This window comes from Manduca sexta, chromosome 23, assembly GCF_014839805.1.
Source record: "Manduca sexta isolate Smith_Timp_Sample1 chromosome 23, JHU_Msex_v1.0, whole genome shotgun sequence".
NCBI lineage: Eukaryota > Metazoa > Arthropoda > Insecta > Lepidoptera > Sphingidae > Manduca > Manduca sexta.
The window spans coordinates 6,220,641-6,238,420 of NC_051137.1; the positions used below are offsets into that span (position 1 = coordinate 6,220,641).

Sequence of the window (17,780 nt, forward strand, 5' to 3'; positions counted from 1 at the left end):
TAACTTACGTGCGTGGAATTGTGAATACTGAATACACAATAATAGTTGACATGAGATGTATGCAACTTAGTAATACCTGTCCTATATTAAATATATAACAGCCCACATCTGAGAACAGACTTTCTCAGCTTTCTCGTCTTAGGCCTAGTCCTCTATGTTGAATTAATACGAATTGTGTACACCAATGTACAACAAGATCAAAATCAGTCTCGTCCATTGAGAATCAGGCAAAGACCGTTCCATTATTGGCTCGGTCATTGATATACAGTAGTATTGCACGACTTTATACCGATGTCGTTTCGATATCCAAGCACACCGTGCACGATGTCCCAATGTTATTGCATTAATCAGGAAGGGACCTAACTTGACCTACCTTTAAATTAGGTTACTTTACGCGTGTTCTCTTTGAAGCCCGTATGATAAAACTGGAGAAAGAAAGAGCTTTTACTTATACAATAAGCAACCAGCATTGTTCGCGGCTTCGCGCCAGTGAAAATGTTTTCTGGATAAAAATAGGTACTGCTGTGAACGTTCCCGGATAAAAAGTAGTCTACGTCCTTATGGCTCAACCTTACCCTGGACCAGTATTCATCAACATTGATTCAGTAGTTTAGTCTTGAAAGCGTAACAGACAGATACCCTACGAGTTACTTTCGCTTTTTTTATTGGTATTGATTAATTTAATTTGGTAATAATTTAATCATCTTTAATTCTTCAATTCAGAAAACCATTGCGAACCTTTATCTAAACCAGTTTTTGAAAATGTAATTGCATTACTGACATTACCTACATTTTCGATGAATTTAGTTCAGCTTTTGCGTCCCATATTTACCTTTTATCTCGTGTTATCGTACTATTCATCATCTTGTCATGGTAACAAGAATACGTCTTGCCCGGTACCACCTTCTGTTTGGAACTATTTTGTGAACAAGATGCATGTTATGATTTAAAGAAAGAATCCGTCGCACGCCGGGTGGAAAATATTTTTCGCCGCCTTTTTTTCACCACAATAATGTATTTAAGACCCTTTTCCCAAGCGAACGGCCTAAACGGTTCGTTATAGTTACAGCTAAAGAGTTACTGACGGGATTAGTACCTCTCAGTAGTAGAGGAGGCCCGTGCTCAGCAGTGGGCAAGTATATAATACAGGGCTCATATTATTATAAGTTGTCTATTTATTATTGTTGGTTTCAAATTATATATACTTAAGGAGGTGTTGCACGGAATCAACAATTTTAAACGCATTTCATCATGAAATTACTGAAACAATATCCACATTATTGAAATAAATATAAACAACCAAATAAAGATAACATATTGTAGAAATACGATGTTTATTTGTATTTCTATATGAATTATAAATTTCGAATATCTTCTAAAACACGATTAGCGCGCGGATTTGATGGCGATAGCGCCATAATACAAAGAAAAACCGCCAAAAAGATTTCGCTCGGGGCGCATAGGCACCTAAGACGGCCTTAAATTTAACACATAAATGTGAAAAGTATTGAAATTAATTAAGTTCAAAATTATTACTTCCCATTAAATTGACAGCCAGCGTAATATAGATAAACTAAAAGGGAAAACCACATCTTTACACTAAAAACCCTAACAAAATTATGGTTTTTACGTTAGCAAATAAAAATAAATTGTTTTTTTTAAAGTGATGAAAATGTATGTGATACTTATAACAATAATTCTCGACACCAGGATCTCGTTGCAAGGTATAAGGATTCGAGATTATGGACCGCAAGGTCGTGGAATCCATGTTTGGTTCGGGCAATAATTTTTATAGGTTTTTTTATTTTATTTGCCCAGGATTGGTTTCGACCCTGTTGCTGACCTCATATTTACGTCGTAAACAGAATAAAAAAGGTTGACTATGATCTATACGTGTATCTATCAAGCTTCTAACGTTTTATTGAATCGTAACCATGCACTAAGATTAGGTACTATCCAAACGTCGCGTAAGACGCCGTTACATGAGTATAATCAGATTTTACACTAGGCGGCAACAAGAAAATTTTCTTATAAATAGTCACAATAATTCAATAAAAGTAAGTTACTACTTGTATTGAAACGGACACATTGGGAAAACACTTAAGTTGTCAAGGTTCTCTAAAATCTATTTACGAAAATCACCCTAAATACTTTCAAAATTTAAAAAACAAAACTTAAATTACATTAAAATTGTGCCGCGTGGCTAATATTTGAAGGTTTCATTGGTTTTATAAAATGTAAAAACATTAGACCGGTTCGATTTTGACAACATGATGCAATCTTGAGATCTAAGTATGTCATCTCCAACACTTCTTTAAAAATGGCGATTACCGGGGCAACAGGCAAAATAGCGGTCTAAATAGAACGAGTTATTTTTCAATATTTCTAGTAAAATTTCACGCTGGCTCAAGTCACATCTTAATTTTTTTTTTGAGTTTCGCCCATGAATATAGAACAGGCATTGCTCTAAGTAATTAAATAATTTATGTATGTTATTGTGTTTACATTTTTACACGTTGCAATACAATACTCAATGTTAATCGTCTGTCAATATTTGGTCACGTCTTATTGGAAGCCTTTAAAGTTTATTGATGTCACGGCTGTCCAACACCTGGTCGACTATAACTCAATATATCCATGTCTATACTCTTACATAAAGCTGAAGAGTTTCTTAGTTTGTTTCAACACCCTATTTCAAGAATTACTGATTCTTATTGAAAAATACTTTAATACTAGAAAGCGCATTTATCAAGGAAGGCTATAGGCTATATGACAACACGCTATAATCTATAGGAGCGGAGCATCAATTAAAAATATTGCAAAAACGGGGAAATCTATAAATTTCGTTTTAGATCTTCCGGGAAAATTTATAGCGAGACTTTTATATATAACTAGCTTCCGCCCGCAGCTTCGCCCGCGTGGATTTCGGGTTTCAAAATGGAGAAGGTGCTCAATTTGTCGGAATGTTTTTTAATTTATGGTGGTATGCAGGTGGTCCGATTGTCCGGTCAGGGTCTGATGATGGGATCCTGGTGAAATCGAAGGAACTTTTAACCATTAAGGTTGCACACGAAATGACGGAAGCTTAAAAATGGAGTAACTTCTCCCGTTTTCCCAACATTTTCCATCACTGCTATGCTCCTATTAATTGTAGCGTGATGAAAAGTATACTATAACCAGCTCAGGAGTATGAAAAATAATTGTACCAAGTTAAGTTAAAATCCGTCGAGTAGTTTTTGTTTCTATAACGGTTATACAGACAGACAGACAAAAATTTTACTAATTGCATTTTTAGCATCAGTATCGATCCCTAATCACCCCCAGTTATTTTGGAAATATATTTCATGTACAGAATTGACCTCTCTACAGATTTATTATAAGTATAGATATGCAAAAGTAGCTCAAAAATTGTCCATAACGAAAACATGCATTTTAAAGTAAAACAAAAGAAATAATATCGTGAAGCCAACCAAATAACTAATGATATATTAAATTTTGTGACTGTTCAATTTAGTCGGGTCCGCGATATCACTTTTGTTGAGTTTCAGAACGCGACATTACATTATTATATTCTGTGCTCCAACGCACACTGCTTTGATGTTAGGAACACACCTACATTGCTTAGACAACAGTGAACTTTATACAATAGCAATAAAGCTCAAATTGACTCTACGTATTAGTTAGAAAACGTTTGTATGGGAAATAGAAAAATGCTGTTTTGAGGATTTTCCCGGCAATTATTCGAATTTTTCTCACCTTTTAAATCTTCCCTAGACCTCCACGAATAATTCAAGACCAAGATAAGATAAATCCGTTCAGCCGTTCTCGAGTTTTAGCGAGACTAACGAACAGCAATTGATTTTTATATATATAGATAATTTCCTACCGTAAAATAAACTATCCATGAAAACGGAGCCCAAGCGTTTTTTCACAGCGAATTGGCAGCCACTTCACACCACGATTTCTCCACCCTATTTCAAATATGTACCTTTATCATATATAGGTTTATAAGTTCACGTTTTTATTCCTTAAGGGTTAGACCGAGCCTAAACCAGTAGCTATACACAAATTTCGTAACTTATTTTGGCTCTATGGTATGATATCGCTATCATCCCTCGGCTCGCGCCTATCGCCATACCCGGCTCAAACTCCGATTCCAGATAAAGGTTATTGAAATCAAGAATTCGTACAAATCCTAGTAAATTATTCACAACATTTATGTGCAGAATTCATTAAAGTTTTATACGACAGAAAAAGTTACTCGTATAGGCATGCTCTGCTACCCGTGTGACGCCGGGGCGGGTTGCTCGTTAATATATGAGTATTTGCATATAAACAGTGATTAATCATAAGTTTCCCTTATAAAATATGTAAATTTCTAAGTGGATAATTAGGTACTCTAAAACACTCAATTACTTGTACTAATTTTTAATTGTAGAGGAAAGGAGGAAACATTAAACAGACGATAAATAAGTGAACGTCGCATATACATCTATAACTAGCGAAATCAACGGCGCGTTATCGGACCCTTGAGGTTTGTTGGCTTCCGGTCTTCCCACGGACCACGCAAAACGCTTCAATGCAATTGAGTACGCCCTATCGGTAAGGTAAAACACCATCCCGTACGAGCGACCCTTATTGCTGAAGACAAAACTGTTAGAGCTGAACACTGAAACTTTACCGACGAAGTAAAATGCTATTCTCCAGGAAATGTTACCCACTTTTTGGTGATGTTAACAAAAAACAATGGACAAATATAATTTGTAATTTACTAGATGTCGCCAACCATGTTGGAGTTATCATTTCGCAAGAACTACGGAACCTTTTTCTGAATATGATTCGATATGCTTTTGGTTTTTTTACTTCTCCTAATAGGTATATTATAATAAAAATGAAAGATTCGATGCTTCAGCTCTAAAGTCTAACTTTATATTGACCGACATCATATTTCTCTGTCATTGACCCCTGCACAGAGACATGCTACAAATGAATTGCTCATATCCTGTCTTAGTCAAGATGGTATTCGTCCTAAAGACGGTCAATGTACTATATCACTTAAGTCTGCCTATTCGTTATCAGTGTCACAATTTTAACTTCATTATTAAAAAATGTGTGCCAAATGCACACGTGGTTTATAGTAGGACGGTGTGAGAGAGACGGCTAAAACCAGTCGAATGAACTTGGCAGTGAATTCAACACCAGCAATAACTCAAAATACATACTTGTTCACCAGAGGAAAAGGTCCACTCTCGATTAACGGTGTCGTTTCACACATGCCGTTTTAGGTTTGAGTCATGTTCATGGTAGACCGTGGTAGTCACCCGCGTCCGTAGTTAACTTGCAAAGTAGTCGAGTCGCTAGTGAATAGTAAAGCAGACGCATGTGAAGTCGAACGTATACTCCGCACTCCCGTACCATATGGATTCGATCGCGGCGAAAAAATATACAATTTTAGAAACAAAAATAATTTACTTGACGTAGTTCGCTTAGCTCAAGTTAAGTGAATTAGTTTTAGTGCTAATTACTAGTGTTTAAATTAAAAAAGTGATTATAAATGTGATGAATATTTTAACCTAAAATTGGTATTGGTTTTCAAGTAAATAAATTTTCCTAGTTACTTGGTATATTTTTAAGCTTATCAAATACCGGTAGTGGTAAAATAACTTTATCTATATTTCTACACGTGGTGTTTCCCGCCACAGTGCACGCCGCAGTGTGACGCAATGTTTGTATGGCGGTGCCTCAGAATTTCGGAAGTTTTGAATAATGACCTTTTTACCGTTAACTATACATGTGACAGTGTTTGATAACAGTATAGTGATATAGGTTACGAGTGTTTTTTTTTTTACTTTAATTAATATAACAAAAATGGCAAAAGTAGGTGATGTTGATGGACTGCCATCTAGGGCGATGGATTCTGGTTTAGAAACCGTGGATGGTGGAGATCAGGAGTCAAACGGAAGTGTTCGTTTGAAAAAAGAATTGGGTCTGATGAATGGTGTGGCGATAATTGTTGGAGTTATAGTTGGCTCGGGTATCTTCGTGTCACCACATTACGTCCTCAAATTTGCCGGTTCCAAAGGCATGGCGCTCATCGTGTGGGTGCTCTCGGGAATCCTCTCCATGATTGGAGCGCTCTGCTATGCTGAATTAGGTAAGTGTGATGTGTGTAATTAAAATTGTCAATCATCATGATGTCAGTCATCAAAATTTTAGCTTTGTTTTTCATTCAACTCCTAATGATTTATTCTAAATACACGTGTTTTACAAGTATTTTTAATTACCACTCGGATATAAGGTCTACGCGTTATTAATGAGTTTAAAATTTAAAAGAGGAATATGTAAAACTTTCTCGATCAAATCAATTTCTCCTTAAGCAACTGTACTAATAAGACACTCGTTAGAATGTAGAGCTCTGATATTACTCTGACTTATCTTAAAATATTATTTCCTAAAAATGTCTCACTTTTATTATTTAGACGTTCGAATTTAGAGACTCTTAAATGAGATACAATTACATTTTATGGGAATATTATCGTTATATAATTTCTTACAAGTCCATTCGGCGACGGCTCAACATAAACTCAATTTTGTTTCAAGATTTCTATATGACTCGTTAAACAGACGGATAAAAATTAAAATTTCAACACGAAATTCAAATCGTGATATTTTGTTTCTCATCCGCGTATTCGCTCAATTTATTAATATATTATATTATTAAGTAGAAGAATATAATTTATTAAGTAGATGCAGGCGCAAAAATAGTTCGTAAGTGGAATTAATTTCTGACAGATTTTTGTGTTTTTTTAAATAACAGGATTCAATCTCAGCAAATGAATCAACATCTCGTGAAAATTAAGATCTCGCGAGATAGAGATTGTATTCGCTCAAGGCTTCCAATAAGACTACCAAATATTGGCGGGCGTCTAACATCGAGTATTTTATTGCAACGCGAAAAAAATGAGACAATTGTTACACAAATTTTCTAAATTACACCGAAGTTCATTGTTCTAGCATCATAACATGCACTTAAAATAAGTCTTAATGAAAAATTAACTTGCCAAAATTTACTTGGAAACACCTCTAAGCCACCTGTCTACTTGAGGGGCTCATTTAGCCCGTTGGCTCAGTGGTGCGCGCTTACTTGCTTACGAATTTTTTTGAAATGAAATCAATCTCTATATTGCATCACCTGTACCAAAACCTAACCGGTCCAAAATATATTTTATGCACGGGCCTTGCCCACGCGGCAAATTTTTAATCTTACTACACTAATCCATGTTTCGTCTCTTTAATTCACACAATAAATTTATAACTTAGTGCATTACTTCCTTGCTTCACTGGCTTAAGTTATAATTTAGATAAAATTAAATAATTGCTGGTAAACGCTGCAGACGGCAAAAATTTATCGTTATATATTCGAGCAACTTTCTATTATTAAATTTCATAATCAACACGTATATTTACACGTTGTCTATAATTAATTTTGGGAACTGCAAAAGTTTTTTTTCCATTAACTACACAAAAAAATGTTCCCTCGAATTGACCCTTCGTAAAAAATGTGCCAACTGCCATATGTTCACAGTTCTGGTTTTATACGCAAATTTAATAATAATGGGGACACGTCAGTCCCATCAGAAAGGGGTAATTTTTTTGTATAATACATATATTTTGATGTAAATAAAAATTTATTTAGCACGTTATTCATTTTAACTAACATACAGGCGTGAACTTACGCACCATATTTCATGGTGGCTATTCATTTAGCTTAGAATATTAATTTGGTAACAAGGCCATAACTTTACTATCAGTAGCCCGATAAGCCAAAAGAGTCCTTGTAATAAGTAATAAATTATGACAAACATTCAATAACCTCATATTGGTTACCATATTTTAAGTTATTCAAAATATTTCCATGGTCATAATACAGTACCGATATTTTATAAAGGAAAATTAATGAAATAATAGCATTATACAATTAATATACAGTAAAGCATTAATATAAATACCTCGCTGTCCTTGATCTATATGTTAAAAACGAGCTAAAGTTATTTATTAAAATCGGCTAGTGTGTGTGGTGTCTGTGACTCTGATGAGTGACGTCGACCTCGGCGTCAGCCCTCGTAGTGGCGCCGCCGAGGCTAAGTGGTGAAACGACATTAACGCAAAACAACGGCAAAATGTCAAAGAGACTTTAGAGTCTTGTGCCAGTACGAGACTCTCACATAGGTATATTTTACTTGCATAGCCGCACATTGTTTTTTACATCAAGGATGAGAAGATCATAACTTGCATTAACAAGTATTTACTTCTAAACTTGGGTTAGTTCGTTATGAACTGCTGGGTACTCGACGAATTTCATTAATGTCATCCAGTGATATCCCGCTAAGCCATGAGGCTCAAAGAGATAAGATAAAAGCAAGATTGTGATTCAAGCCTTTACTGAGATGAATATTTTAGGCATAAAATGTTGTAGGTTCGTACCTGTTCTGTTGTTTTTAAATACATGGCCGGGCCATAAGTAAAAGAAATTTCTGGAAACATAAATAAGTAGGTACTTGGCTTGGTTAAATTATTATATTATTTTTCGTTCATCCAGAACATTAATTACTGTCACATTGTGTTGCCAAATTCGCAATATAGAAAACCAATAGTTACCTAAATATATTATGTGTAATAAAAACAATATAACAATGTTTATAGGTACAATGATCCCAAAGTCTGGTGGAGACTACGCATACATTGGCGAGGCGTTTGGCAACCTGCCGGCGTTCTTATATTTATGGGGGGCACTGTTCATCCTGGTACCGACTGGTAACGCCATCACCGCCCTCACCTTTGCGGAATACATCCTCAAACCACTGTGGCCAGAATGTCATCCGCCTACTACTGCAATTAGCCTTATAGCTGCTATTATTACATGTAAGTACATTACTTTTACGTAATATTACCGTAAATAACTGTTATTGTAAGAGCACGCAACAACATTAAAGAAACCCTTCAAGACTAACATGTATGTAATGACTTGTATGCTGGAGATATTACCTGCATCAGGGTTTTTATATCTGAGATATATTTTATATCTTGAAGCATTCGTAATGGACAATGGTTTGAAAACATTCTTGTTAAATCCAATTCTTATAATTGAATAGTATTCATAGAACTTCGAGAGCCATTCTACAACCCAAATACAAACTGGAATGTAATAGGGGTTCAGCCTGATTTCTTTTTGCAAAATCTTGTTCCCGCACCGGAAATATTGCCACCAACTTTCTTGTCGTAAGACGAGTTGGTAAATAATTAACGTAACGCATAACCGTTCCACATAGAAATTCAGCATATGATATACAACACATAGATACATGCATACAAGTAAAATAAACAATTTTGACTGGTAATAAAAGCTATAGGATGAAGTTGGTATGATACAATATCTTGTATGATGTATAAAAATATAACTAGTAATATCACAATTTTATTACTTGATTATCGTATTGACCATAAACGTTAAATAAAGTGCTATTTATAATTTCACGATCACGTTAAACAGATCGAATAATCAAAAATGAAACACGTAATATAAGATGCAATAACAAGTTTTCAAAAGAGCAAAAAGCTTTTCTTGTGAATCTTACATAAGTACCTATATTTCAATGGCAATACTGGTTTTACTCTGCAATGATTTATAATACAAGCAGGACTGAGGAGTGCTTTTTTATTTAAAGGACACGTTGTCATTATATATTTACCCCATGCAGCGAACCCGCTGTAATACTAAGAATTACGTTCGATATATTATTTGCAAGGGGTCTGCCAAAACATCAATTCCCTGAATCTCGGATGCCTGTCTAGTGTTCATTATACCTACCTACAGTTTACACGAGGGGAGTGGTTTGGAGATTTGTATGACTAATAACTTTTATTATAAAGAATATATATTTAAGTAATTTTAAATCTTAGTTATATACTACAAAGGGTTAAAAATATAAGTAATTTTAATACAATAAATCGAGAAATGGCTAAGTTCTGTAATGGCTTAAATAAACATCTTATTAACAATTTCATCGTGTCTATTCTTTAACTTTTTCAAATTTTTGGAACTTTTCAAAAGACTTAAGCTACAGAAAACACTTGGCTAATCTATGAAATTGCTAATATTATTTTTGAAACTTTTCAAAAAACGTAAACTTCAGAAAAAACTTGGCTAATCTAAATTATTATAAAATTGCAAATAAAGTTTTTTTTTTTTTTTGTCCCATACTTAGAATATTTATTAGCATGTCATAAGTTGAATAGCGTAACCTGTCAGTCTATTGTCCGAAGTCCTGATTCTCTGATCTCACACTTGGTATTTTCATAGGCATAAGAATTTTCCAAAGGCCGCACGTAACGTGACTGCATAATTAGCAAATACATGCACGCCACAAAGGCTATTACACCAGGAATTTCGGCATTGATTTTGATAAATTAATTTATTTCTTGTCAAAGTGGTTTTTGTACGTCATTTGAGAGAGACATTTTAAAGCATCATAGAAAATGTAGTACTAATACTAATTTACGTGAACGATTCAAATGAACTATAATTAATGTTAGAGTCTTTCGTCTTGCAAATTAAAGTAATAATTATTGACTGCACCCACGGAGTTCAGTGTTCTGTTCCAAACTGAAATTCACCAGCGATCAAAAAAGTTTGATTAATGTCTTCAAAACTTATTCTCAAAATTCCGTGTGCGTAACGTGTAAATGTTCTTTTGTCCTTCTCAAAAACAAGCATTAACCAAAGTTAATGCTTAACAAAATTCCAAACAATCCGAAAATTGTTTTGGCACTTTTGTGCCCACTATTAGAAGAAGCATCTCTCTAGTAAATATAATTAATATCAATTAAAAGCTTCAATAAGACTAATTTATTAAACCTTTGAGATAAAATACCCAAAGATACCTTTTTTAAAACGTTGTAATAAATGTGACCGTTTACGATATAATATGCGTTAGAAAATACAATATAAACAGAAGGACCGGGGTGACAATCCTGGGTTAGAAAACACACTGTGCGGATTTTTTACTAATAGGTTTTATCCGGGACTGAATTTCCGAGGAAGTTGATATTACGCAGACAACTGGACGTTAAAACCCAGCAAAACTTTCTACAATAATATTATGCTTTTTAAAAATAAATACCCACCCTGCACTGGAGCACTGGCGTAAAATAAGAGCAGAAGGAAGAAAACAGAACAGAATAAAAGAAGCGAAAATTTAATATTTTAAAAAGAAAATAAACAAATAAAAATACTTGCCAGGATATCAGCCTCGTCTAAAACTATATTTGGGATTAAAATAAACACTTTCTGAATATATAATATATATTTTTTTATACAACAATACCACAAGAAGAGCTAGTAAGTGTTCAAACCAAAATGTGTGTCATTGTAACTGGTCACATGCGTATTGTGGGCGGGGATGTTTACAATTTTATAATCAACAGTTATTAGTTATTACACTTGTAACTCCATGTAGAGATAACCTTTTGTACAGCGAGTTATTTATGTAATAATTAATTTAATCTTATCGTATTAGTGCTTTTCAATCCACCGGGGTTGTCCAACGGCGTGACAACTGACAAGAGTTCAAAATAAACAAAATATCAAAGTCATATGTGCTATAATGCGATCGTTTTACTTCTCATAAAAGCCCTTTACGATGACGGAAGGACAGACAATCATGACACAATCCTGCTATGAATGATTGTGAGTAATGGACCCTAAGGTCGGCTATCGGGCTTCGGTGGCATCTTTTCATCCAGTTTTGTACGTACCTACTATAATACATATATACAGGAGTACGCGAGCGCGGTCGCCTGATTGCGCCTGACAGGATAATGAGGGCTTCCTCCCGCATCGTACTCGCACACGCTCTTGTGCGGAATTATCTTCGCGAACAAATAGGACTGACGGACAATGTAAGGACTAAGGGCTCTTTATAAGCTATACTCATTTTTCTGTTAAGAAACTTCCCGAAGACATTCCTAATTTCTTTAAATTTTTAAGTATTTAATAAGTTTGCTTTACGATATGCTGAATCGTATTAAAGTTCCGTTATTTATATATTTTAAGTAATGTAACGTTAAAATATATATTTTTATTATGAACTTACTTCCCGTGTATGGCTCGCAAAATTTAAAACATACACCAGAAAAGAACAAATAACAATTAATAGGTAGGACAAGTAACACTTGGGTAAACTAAATTAGTATATTTCATAAAGTATGAAACAAACCTGCTAACTCGTAGGTCTTTTGATAGCGATGTTATTATAGTAAGGCCATAGGAAGGCATTTAAATTAAAACTAACATTATTAATTAATGAACTCTCAGAAAATAAGAAATAATTACAGCAGAGTAACCCTCACTAAATAACGAGTTTTGTTAAGTTACTATTGGCCATCTCTCTCGCTCGTGACCATAGTAGCAAGGGAGAATTGGTCAGTTTGTAAATATATTTATTAACAAAAAAAATCCTATAATATCTTTCTGAAAACTTCATAGGTTTAATAGGTTTCATAAATACCATGCACACTGCCAGCTTCATAAGGAACGTAATAGAGAATAGGTTAACATACTGAGCGTCCAGAATTCTTACTCCTTACTCGATTGGAACATCAAACTGGCTCTTCAGATAAAGTTTTGTGGCATAATGATACTATCCCGGTTGAACCGAACTATTCATCGTATATCTTATCACTGAACTATTTTAAGTAAGGGCCATAAAAATTTTAAACTCTGTTTGAAGATAGGTAGTTACATATTCCTTACTTATTGTTTCTTATCAACCTAAGTTCGAACTAAAATATCGTTTTTACGCACTACACACAGCGTAGGTACTATCAATGTAGTGCCATGTAGAAAATGAAAATGTTACGTTATTGGTTTGGCCATTTCTCCTGTAAGGTTCCACCCAGATTTACCCTATAACATAAACGTAGGAAATAGCAGTGCTGGATTCAGGTTTATAATGTCATTATAGATAAAATGCTTAACCATAATAGGACTAGTATTTATCTTTTCAAAAGAAAAACCTTGGCAAGAAACTAGGCACCATTAATTAATAATTATCAACATGTGGGTTTAACGGCTCAGTAATCACAACACGAATTGTTATTAGGTACGTGCTGGCAATCACCTTCTTCTATGTTAAGCGACTTATACTCTTTCGCATTTAACTTTTTTTGTATTATCCTAATAATAAACGTTTTGCTCTTTTGCCTTTTGCAGGTTTTTTAACCGTCATCAATTGCTACAACGTCAAATGGGTAACGCGAGTACAAGATTCCTTCACAGCTGCGAAAATATTAGCATTATTGATAACATTCTTCGCGAGTTTATGGTACTTATTTTCTGGTCACACTGAAAACCTTCAGAATATGATGGAGGGTACCACCACCAAGCCAGGAAGCATCGCTAGTGCGTTCTTCACTGGCCTTTTCTCCTATTCCGGCTGGAATTTTTTGAATTTCGTTACAGAGGAGTTAAAAGATCCCTACAAGTAAGTTGACTATTTTGTTTGAATGCTATGCAATAATTAAATACATTTAAATATAAAATACAGTATGCTGTATTTATTGCTGTAAAAATTGCTGTTCTTTATGGGAACACTTGCAAACATCGGAACGACCTGCTCGTTTCGTCAATCTTATCTTATATACTTATATAAAATCGAAAGTTCGTGGAAGTATTTGGATATTTGTAAACATAAACGCAAAAACTTCTGAATGAAATTTGGCACATACTTAGACCATATCCTATATTAGTATATACAAGAATACTATTATTCTGGTAATTTGTCCCCGTAGGAAATATTTTCGCTTTGTTTAATAGGCGACGATATCGTAAATTCACATATTGCGCTATGAACTGTTACAGTGACTAAGATGGGCTAGCGTAATATTTAAATTGCTTTCTAACTTTTTATTTCGGAAAAATACACAATGGAAGTTTATACCGAGAAAGGTCTACACGTGTGCGAAGCCGCGAGAAACACTTCGTCGGGAAAAAAAACACCGTCTTTATTAGGTTAGGTACTTAAATATGGCATGAGGAACTCAATAATCGCGCATGGAGAACACTAGGGGGCCATCCATAAGTTACGTCACACTTTAAGACGTTTGGGTTAACAAAGTGTGAATAAATATTCTATCCCTATATACAGCTGTATAAGGTTGATTTTGTTTAGTGCTATTGGGCAAAGTTTCTCGTCGTGGTACCTTAGGACTCACGCCACTCGACGGACTACTTGGGCCGCTGACGAGATAAATAGGCGGATTTTATGTTGGCGACATAACTTCAATGCAAGCCAGTAAATCGGTATTACCATGGTCAACCCCAACCCCCTAGCCAGTAACAGTATAAAGGCTGTGATACTTATACCTACATAACCCATAGGATGTAAGTAGCATGCATTTTATGATAGAATTTAACTGTATATTTATAAATTTCTAGGAACCTTCCCCGAGCAATACGCATATCGATGCCTGTGGTGACACTGGTCTACGCGCTGGCAAACGTCGCCTACTTCGCAGTTCTCACTAACGACGAGGTCCTTGTCTCCGAGGTTCTCGCTGTCACTTTCAGTGAGAAGATATTAGGCAAGGTGGCGTGGATCATGCCGCTTTTCGTCGCGATGTGTACAGTTGGTTCATTAAATGGAGCTATATACGCCTCATCTCGCCTGTTCTTCGTCGGAGCAAGGAATGGCCACCTTCCACTTGCAATATCTTTAATCGATATCAGAAGGCTCACACCCGTACCTTCCCTAATTTTTATGGTGAGATATTTTTATTACTGATTTTTTCGGCTTTGTATACCGAGTACGTTTTAATGGTTATTGATTTAATGTGGGTATTTCAATAGATGACCTCAATCGATATTTTAAGATCGACCGTGCAAATTTATCAATTAGAACAAAGCTCGTAAGTTCACAAAGGCTTATTTTGATTGGTTTATTTTCGGGATTGATCCAAATTCTAAAGATAGCGATTGTGATCGTTTATGGATTTCAACCGTTATTTGTTCCTAACTACAGGGACTTTTATAGAGATAGATCAGTTTAAGTATCGTGCATATGTATGGAAAAGCAAATATGCGTACCTTGGTATATAACCTACACAATAACACACTATAGGAAAACTAAAGTGCAGTATACATACTACTTTTTAAATGCCTGCCTAAAATATTGATATTAAAAAAGTTCTTTTTTTTTACAACTTTTGGAGAGGTTAAATACATTGCCAGTCTTATTCTGCCCCTATCAAGCCCTAATGTAGAGATCGGTGCTACATATTTATACGCATGTTACAGAATGGGTTTGGCTTAATTTACTTTCACTTCTGAAGAATTGAATTCCAAGGATAACTAATAAAATCACATAATCGATACTTGTCGTACCGGGCACTTCCCAGTTCACGCTGGCACTAGATTAGTCTTTTTAGATAGATGATAACTAAATCATACTTACCATGCTCAGATATGTCACTTAAGATTATAGCTTAAGGTCCATTTTCATACATTTTGTTTCACCTTTAATCTGGGTAACTAAACAAGTATTTTCAAGTAAAGAATTTAAATTCACGTCTAGTTAGTGATTAGTTCTCGCAGTTGAAAGAAAAACGTAAAAATAATTAATATGCATGGATATTTCGGCCTTTAAAATTTCGTCATATTAAATTTTAAAGGCCGAAATATCCATGCATATTAATTATTTTTACGTTTTTCTTTCAACTGCGAGAACTAATCACTAACTAGACGTGAATTTAAATTCTTTAAAATTTCGTCATATTAAATTTTAAAGGCCGAAATATCCATGCATATTAATTATTTTTACGTTTTTCTTTCAACTGCGAGAACTAATCACTAACTAGACGTGAATTTAAATTCTTTACTTGTCAATACTTGTTTAGTTACCCAGATTAAAGGTGAAACAAAATGTATGAAAAATGGACCTTAAGCTATAACCTTAATTTATGATCCTTAGATTTTTTTTTTATTTGCTTGTTTCTCCAAAGGTCAATGAAATGTAAATTTCAAACGCAATTTTTTTGTATTAGTTTTCCCTATATTAAGTCAAAAATTCTAAGCGTTAATTACCTCTGGGTGTAAAAATAGTCGAATCACAAAAATGGTCTTACAATCGTTAAATTTAAGTGACATTTCTTAGTGCGGCGGTAATACGCAACAATCAAAGATTAGGTAAGAATTCTTAACGCCTTTGCTTTTTATAGTTTGATTTCGCGCTGTGGTTTTATTGCTATAATACACGATTAACGTAGAAGTCTAAGCACTGTGATTCCAATATTCCATTTAGATAATAGTGTTCAATTGGGGTGACTCCGTTATAAGTGAAAGTATCGATAGTAGAATCATGCTGTAGACAAGAAACGGCCGGTTCGACACAAGTAGAACACCACTCTATCACTGAAAATGAAGAATTACCAGCTTACTTATGCACTCAATTTAGTGAGTTTAAGGTTAGGTTAGGTTTCATTGTCATTGTCAAAAGCATAGCCTGTAAGGTTCAGAACTTATTGTTCCAGTCGTAGTCGGATAAAGAGATAATCTAATCGAATTAATATTTTGTGTTTTCAGTGCGTGGTGACACTAACGCTGTTAATATCAACCGATATTGAGTCGCTGATGCTGATCGTCTCCGCGGTGGAAGCGATGTTCACCTTGTGTTCGGTGGCGGGGCTGTTGTGGATGCGTCACACTCTACCTCAGAAGATGCGACCGATCCGCGTCAACCTTATCTTACCTATAGTATTCTTAATCACGTGTACATTCCTTGTTATATTCTGCTTTTTCGAGAACCCAATAAAAGTGGGAATCGGCATTGCTTTCATAGCACTAGGAGTTCCAATATACCTCATATTTATTCAATGGAGTAATAAACCCAAATGGTTGCAATCAGCATGCAATTCCTTTAATATAACTTGCTCTAAAATGTTCTTATGCATTCCCGAGGACTCTAAGGAATTATGATCTTTGTTGACTGACCAAGTTTTGTGATCCGATTTGGTATTATCGTTAGTTACTTCGTGTTATAGCGCGAATTCAGATCTGTTAAATAATAAGATGAAGTTCGACAATATGATTCCTATGCTTTAGTTTTATTATCTACTAGCTTTTGCCCGCGGCTCCGCTCGCGTTATAAAGTTTTTCAGGCTAAAGTTTTCCGTTATAAAAGTAGTAGTTTCCCGGGAGCCTATGTTCTTCCCAGGGTCTCAAACTGTCTCCATACCAAATTTCATCTTAATACGTTGGGTAGTTTTTGAGTTTAACACGTTCAGGCAGACAGATGCAGTGGAGGACTTTGTTTTATAATATATTTTATAGAACTTTTTAAGAGGAACAATCCCGTCATACATCATTGTTGCATAACTCTAACCGTTTACGCAGCGCACGTAACGGAAGCTCTCAAAACTAATAAATTGTCCCCGTTTTTGCAACATGTTTCATTACTGCTCCGCTCCTATTAGTCATAGCGTGATGATATATAACTTAGAGCACTCTACAAACAAAGGGCTATTCAACACAAAAATAATTTTTCAGTTCGAATCGGTAGTTCCTGAGATTAGCCATTACTGCTCCGCTCCTATTAGGTATAGCGTGATGATATATATCATATAGCACTCTACGAATAAAGGGCTATCCAACGCAAAAAGAATTTTTCAGTTTGGACCGGTAGTTCCTGAGATTAGCCATTACTGCTCCGCTCCTATTGGGTATAGCG

The 17,780-nt window shown here is 35.0% G+C and overlaps 1 protein-coding gene across 1 annotated transcript; it reads left to right on the forward strand.

Annotated features, from left to right (window-relative positions):
• The first annotated feature begins 5,868 nt into the window (after positions 1-5,868).
• Positions 5,869-17,301, forward strand: LOC115451929 (large neutral amino acids transporter small subunit 1). Its single transcript, XM_030180341.2, has 5 exons — positions 5,869-6,154; positions 8,704-8,922; positions 13,271-13,541; positions 14,495-14,819; positions 16,637-17,301. Exons 1-5 carry the CDS (start codon positions 5,869-5,871, stop codon positions 17,027-17,029), a joined length of 1,494 nt encoding a protein of 497 aa, XP_030036201.2. The 3' UTR covers positions 17,030-17,301.
• The last annotated feature ends 479 nt before the right edge of the window (positions 17,302-17,780 follow it).